Raw genomic sequence first — 6,936 nt, forward strand, 5'->3', positions numbered from 1 at the left:
ACACAATGACCCAGATTAACCAGTTAGTATTTCCTCAAATCATCAGCAACGCCTACATTACCAGGCTTAAAAAAGAACCCCAAACATTCTTTTTGAAATACAGTGTTAACAACAATCATAAGAGGCAGTATTCAGTTTACTTTATTATTAGTTTTTTTATTATACAACAACTATTTAGCTTCCCTTGCAGGGGAAAAAAAGCAGACTGAGCAAATCCTGATATTTAGGAACAAGCCAAAACCCACATATTCTGTTACAATCCAGTGGCTAGCTTTTTAAAGAAAAAACACATAATCAAATTCTGTACACTGAGGAATTTTAATATCAAATAAATGTGGAAACACAGCTTTAAGATTCAATTAGGTCAGGATCTATCAATTACACAGTAACTGTATGCAAGAAGAATTTCATGACCTTGAATACCAGTTGATATGGTAAATTTTAAAGCGTGCAAGAGAGTATGAAAGCGAACTTCTAGGAATTCTCAGCAATAAAAACCAACACAATGTCAGCTAGTCTATAACCTGCCCACCAGTTTCATATTACTCACTTGTTTGAAGTTTACAAGGCTCATTTTTTTCACTGCTGCCATCATAGATTGCTTCTATGTGTCTGTACCACCGGACAACATGGATATACTGGTCCACAGGTGGCCCCGAAAACTTTCTGAATACCTCCACATCTGCATGTGAAAATGTGAACCCCTGGATATAACTACGAGTGCTCAGGTACTCATTCAAAGCCTTCACCCTGGCTTCCTCTTCACTAATGCTCAGAATAAAACTGTAGCTGGAAGCTGTAAAGAGAGGCACAGGACATTTGATCAGCATTAAAAGAAGGAGATCCCATGACCAAAATATATCCTTATACTATACATCTCCCCCTCTAAATTACCTCTGGCAACTGACAAGAAATTTGAGAAAAATATATTTAATACAAGCTACTGAATAACTATATATTCCTATTAATGCTGTAATATTCATATGTTCATGCTGTGGTAAGTTTTTTAGAGACATCTTTACAAAGAGTAATAAGGACAAAAGCACAGGTCCTTTTCATGAAGAAATATTATCTACTTGAAATTGGAGAAAATTCTTCACACACAGCAAACCTAATCAGTGACTCTTTTCCATGTTGCTAAAACACTCATCCTGCAAATATTTAAATATGATTAATTTTGTACACTGTGGATAGGCTGTGAATACATCTACTGAAGTTGAGCATATCCTTAAATCTTTGCAGGACTGGTGCCCACATGCAAGCTCCCAGCATGGTGCTCAGTTACTCCTACTTGCTCCAACAACACAAAATTTAAGCTGTTGCTATATATTCCCATACTTCTCCTACACAACCTTCTCTGCTCAGACATATGAATAATATTTAAAATTAGTAAGATCTGCACAAATGAACAGAATGGATATTAGATTGTGCTCCTCCCTCACAATTTTTTAATTCCATGATTTTATTTGGTATACAAGCAAAGCAGGTTCAATTATGTCTCATCTTTACAAATGCAGGGACATGGAGGAAGCAGCAGAAGGGTTCTGTGACTTGGTGGGGATGCTCAGAGTAATGGCAAGCCCTGTGCAAGTTAGCGGGTACGAAGCACTGCAGACATTATGGCATCTGGGCTAACACTGAGACTAGGTAACCCTAGCGTTCATATTTTCCTACAATGATTCAACATTTGTAACTCTGTTCATGTTCAAAGTACTGTATAAACATTAAGCTGATACCCTGCTTAGGTACTCAGCCAAGAAGGTAATTTAAGAAGTAGTCAAGGTCATAGCACAATAAAGCAAGAGAGGCAGTATGAGAACACCCGTCCCTGCTCCCAAACCCCGAGAGAGACCACTGCCACAACTGTTGCCTCTTACACTAGTACGAACATCTGCACAAGTAGTTCCCAAAGCATTGGAGGTGCTCACAGACCAATGCTCTTGGAAAGGGAAGGATGAAAGGAGATGGGGAAGTGATGGCTAGGAGAGGATGTGAGGAACTACAGGATTGAGAAGTTCTTCCAAATATCATCAGTTAAGACTTTATGAGCAGCTCATTACCTATATGGAAATCAATTACTAAAATATTCTGCAGGAACTCAGAATGACAGGGAAATGTCTAGATACCAAGTATGTTTGTGTTTGACTCTTTGGGGTATAAATGAGATATAGCACAACTAATAAAAACGATCAGTGATTAAAAAAATAATAATAATTAAAAAATCAAAGGTCACAAAAGATATTTAAAATTAATACACAAAAGCAAAGTCAGATTCACATAAAGTCTCAATCCTTCTCAAGGGCTATCCATGTAATTTTTCAATATAAATAAGGAATAACAAGAAAATAATGGTTCATAACTAGACCTTACGGGCTTGCCTCACCCAGCTGAATGGGATTCAGCTTTGGCTATAAACTTTTCAGGCTCCTAAATATTTACTGATGTTTATCATCACAGAACTTCACATGTTTATACACATAAAATAGTTTGAAATAGTTATGTTCATTAACTATGGAAACCTAACACATAAGTCTTCCTTGAATGTGAATTTTGTATCCATGAATCATATGAGGGAGAAGGCCAAAAAAAAAAGTATTACAAGAATGACCTGTGTAGAAATGAAACTATATCTCAAAGAAAAGATCTTTGAAGATCTATTGCAAGGAAAGCAACACTCAATTTGCAAAGTATGATTAGGGTTATTATGACCATTATTCACACACCAGGCTGCTAATGGGAAGCAAGTCAGTGTATCTGAAACAATGTAAGTGCTTTTCAACCACATCTGTAAACCAATCTAAAATGGAAGTTGCACAAACTTACATAGAAATATAACAAAGATGACAGAACTCATACAAGCTAATTTTGGTAAGGAGAGGTGGCAAATACTGCCTGTGAATGTCGGTACCAGCTCAGCCCTGATAAGCAAGGCAACCAAAATTACTTTAAAAAATCTTGGCACACACGTTAATACTTGAACTTATAAAGTTTGATGTTACATCTAGTTGCGAGAGCAACAGTAGACTTGAAAGTGTAATACATCAAAGAAACCAGTTAGCTTAGGGGACCGAACAGGAGGATGTCTTTTTATTGATACTGGTCACACTCAAATTCAGCCCAAACTCACGTCCATGACTGCACACCACAGCAAACGCAGTACAGCATGAACACACCTGAGCAGCTGTTGACAGGGTTTCTCAGGGCACAGCAGCAGCAGAACCACAGCAGCCTTCTGCTCCCAGCAGGCTCACTGTACCAATACGAGTTTCTCACATTGGTTTCACAGGCTGTGCTGAGCTCCAAACTTCCTCTTCTAGACTGACAGCTACTTTTCAAACCATGAAAGCTTGCTTAAAGCTAGCACAGATGGGTTCTACTCGCTGCTGCAGTCAGATGTGGAGGTACAAGCAAATTTGCTGTGTTTGAGAGAGTGCTGAGTGATCAGTGCAATTCTGCAATACGTCTGAGCATCCTATTTCAGTACATACAGGACAAAATCATTCTCAATTCTGGCATTCTTCTGAGTAGCTCCAAACTAGACTGAACTAACAAAACAAAAGCTCTTGTCCTGAAGCACAGAGTGCTCTCCTGGGAAGAAAGAATGAATATGGTAACACTGTCTTTTGGAAGGCTGTATACCAGAGGACCATTTCTTTTCAAGCAAACGAAATGAATCAAAACTATCTTTACACAAAAGTCTGTTCTGATTTCATTTATATCGCTACTAAAAGCGAGAATAGTAAATCTACAGAATCTTGTTCTTCTGTGATTTCTATTCTGCACCCTCAGTTCCCCCCCCTCAGTGCCTCGCAACACCTTTAATTCATCACACACTCCCACTGAAATATTTCCTGGTACCTCCTAAGTGTTTCATCCTCTCTCCCCATACAATTCAGTATGTCCATCCTCCTGAACAGCTCCAACCCATCTTTGCTTAGTTTGCCAACTGCGCGCAAGAGGCAGCCCACTGACAAACATAATTAATACCAATCAATGGATTCAAAAACTATTGAGGGAGAAGGGTCAATGGACATATATAGGTCTGACCTGTTTTACACCTGTTGCTTTAGGAAACCAGGTTAAGAAATAGCCCTTCTCTCTGACTGCAATTTTTTTCCCCTCCCAAAACAGAAAAATTACAGTTGCTACTACTCCATTGCATTAGGAAGTGTCATCTTCACAACAGAAACACAGGAGTATTACAGAGCTGATGCATAACACTGAAAGTTAACTCATGTGAATGGAATGATCCATAGACATCAAATCATACCACTGAAGAGCAACTCCGCTCAGAGAACAAGCACCGAGCAAGAGTGTTGGAAAGGTAGCAAAATAACCTTGAAAAATCACAAGAATGAATGTTCATGTAATACTCCCCCCAGATTAAAAAGTTGTTTCAAAAAAATTCCACTGTAGACATTAATACAGTTCTCATATAATAACTGTCGGTGTACAATCTCTTTGGGCGATATAATTGCCACACATTCTTCTTTCCATGCATGAAGTGCTTCAGAGACTACTAAAGGACACTGGGAATTTGTCTGCGAGACTGCAGCAACACACACAGATTCAAAGTCATAAGATCGCTTCTATATTTTACTTGCACATAAAATACCTTTTGAAGCTTAATCAAGATGTGTAACTCACACAATACCAAATTTGATGGAAATTTTTCACTTTTATTAACTTGACAAAGAAAACCTCTGTTCCTTGAAGGTGTTGACAGCAAAGTAAAGACAGAAAAGCCATAAAGCAGGCAGTAAGCTAGCTGACACAAAAACAGGGAGTTACTTTGCTTCAGGGAAAAATTAGGTTTCCTGAGCTTCCCTGAACCTGTTAACCTTGTCAGTCATAATTAGATGACAACTGAAATGTTCTGGGATTTCTGCAGAGGCATTCCCGGAGAAGAAATCTTAGATGTTTCTGAACATTTTAAAATGTCGTTTCTCTTCCAACTTGGCTTTCACAAATTTAAAACAACTCATAAAAGATAAGCATAACGTCTCATTATTAATACAGCTCCAAACGGGCCATTTATCATTCCGGCTGGCCACTCTGGTAGCTTTGGAAGGAAGTCCAACTACGTGCTCAGCCAAGACAAATTACCCTTTTCCATAAAAATTTCAGAAGAACTGAACCAATGCAGCTATCCCATTTATGCAAGACACAGCACACACACAGAAAGACAAAGGACTTTTCAAGACTCATACACGAGGTTCAAGAGGCTTTTAGCAGAGCAGGGATTTTTAAGACGGGAGTACCCCACCAAGGAACAGCTTGTCAGTCCTAGTCACTTGAGCCCTGTAAGTTCCACTTTTCCTGAACTGAAACTAAATGTAACAATTAGAATTTCAGTAAAAAGCAAATACTATTTGCCCAATAATAAACTTAACTAAGAAGTGTCTTAAAGCACACCTGAACTGAGCCTTTGGTGGGGAGGTTTCCCCCCCAGCTTAACTAAAATATTGAAAACATCTGAAGATGCCAGTCCCTTGACAACAATAAATGTTTCAGGACTCCCTTACGTAGAAACATTACTTGTGATGAACAAAGAGCAAAGTAACTTTCAGTAACAAAGAAAAAGAGGCAAAATCTTTGAATCTACAGATCCTTAACTGGAATGACAGAAATTTCCAACCCAACATGCCATAATGGTATTTCATACTTGTATGACTGGTATTCCAAGTTTCCATTTGCTACAGTAGTGCCAAAAATTATAGGACTACCCTGGCCCTCCTTCCATATGGAAGAGCGTAGTATAACCCATCATTAAAACACAACCACAAAAAAAACTCCGGAAAAGTCAAAAAGTTCAGACAAGAGTTCAAGGGAGAACACAGATAACCAGGAAAGAGTTTGGGAGACAGAGGCAGGTGAAAGAGAGCAGATGATGCGGTGATAAGCACACAACTGATTAAGCCGTCTGTCAGCCACCTAACATCTCTTCGAACGCAGCAAGCTGGAAAACAGCTGTTTCCAAACTTCAGTAGTGAGAAGCTCCGAGTTTTTTCCACAAATCACCAGGTGTCATCATTAACCTTTACATTAGTGGCGAGGCATGATGTGGATCCCACGGTCTCACAAGGCACCAGAGGTCCTCCGATCCATAGGTGCCAGCGTGAGAGATGCAGCTGGCACCTATATATCCGCGTTTCCCCCTACCCCACGCACACGCCGCACTCCGATACCCTGAAGTGGCATCAGGAGCTGCTTACACGTCACCCACTACCGAGGGTCGCAGGCGACCTCCCCGGGGGCACCCACCCAACACCGGGCGCGGGGGCCGGTTTCACACGTCGCCTCTGCCCCCAGCACGTCGTGACGGCCGATGGCTGCCCGCCCCGCACCACCACCCCCCCCAGCACACCCCAAGAGCGCGTTCGGGGGGGACCCCGCCGCCACAGGCCCCGAGGGACGCGCTGAGGAGGCCGCAGGACGCCCCCGGCCGCCATTTCCCGCCCCGACGCCTCAGCCGCCGTGACAGGGCGCCGGGTCGGCGGTGTCCCGTCCCGCCGCCGCCGCCTGACGTCGCGGCTCCCGCCCGACACCGTGACAGCGGCCGAGCCGCGGCACCAGCCCCCGCCACGCCGTGACAACCCCGGAGGACCCCTCGCCCCGCCCCGCCGGGCCTCCGCGGCGCCGGTCGCCGACCTACCCTGCTCGGCGGCGGCCGCTGCCATCCCGCCGCCTCCTCCCCTCGCTCGCGAGCTGATGCAACAGCGTGCCCGGAAGCGTCGCCCCGCCCCGCCCCGCCCGCCGCTACGCTACTTCCGACGGGCGCCCCGCGTCACCACGGCAACGGGGGAACACCGCCTTCCCGCCAAGCCAGCGGGCGGGCGTCGCGCGGCCAGGCTCCCTCTCCTCAGGAGCGGCTGTCGCGCCGCAGCGGCTCAGCGCGGCCCCGAACCGGCTCCCCTCACAACACCTCCCGCCCGC

The 6,936-nt window shown here is 43.4% G+C and overlaps 1 protein-coding gene across 2 annotated transcripts in view; it reads right to left on the bottom strand.

Moving 5' to 3' along the window:
* The window catches only part of CARS1 (cysteinyl-tRNA synthetase 1), a 36,587-nt gene extending 29,849 nt beyond the window's left edge, over window positions 1-6,738 (bottom strand). Inside the window, exons 1-2 of one of the 2 annotated variants that reach the window (XM_075047932.1) lie at window positions 6,656-6,738; window positions 551-796 (exon numbers count right to left, since the gene is read on the bottom strand). In XM_075047932.1, the coding sequence (XP_074904033.1) occupies window positions 551-796; window positions 6,656-6,680 (271 nt within the window). In that variant the 5' untranslated portion in view covers window positions 6,681-6,738. The remainder of the gene's footprint in view (window positions 1-550; window positions 797-6,655) is intronic. The other variant, XM_075047933.1, reaches the window with a different exon arrangement.
* Window positions 6,739-6,936: the final 198 nt, after the last annotated feature.

The sequence above is a fragment of the Buteo buteo genome, chromosome 16 (genome assembly GCF_964188355.1).
Source record: "Buteo buteo chromosome 16, bButBut1.hap1.1, whole genome shotgun sequence".
Taxonomy (NCBI): domain Eukaryota; kingdom Metazoa; phylum Chordata; class Aves; order Accipitriformes; family Accipitridae; genus Buteo; species Buteo buteo.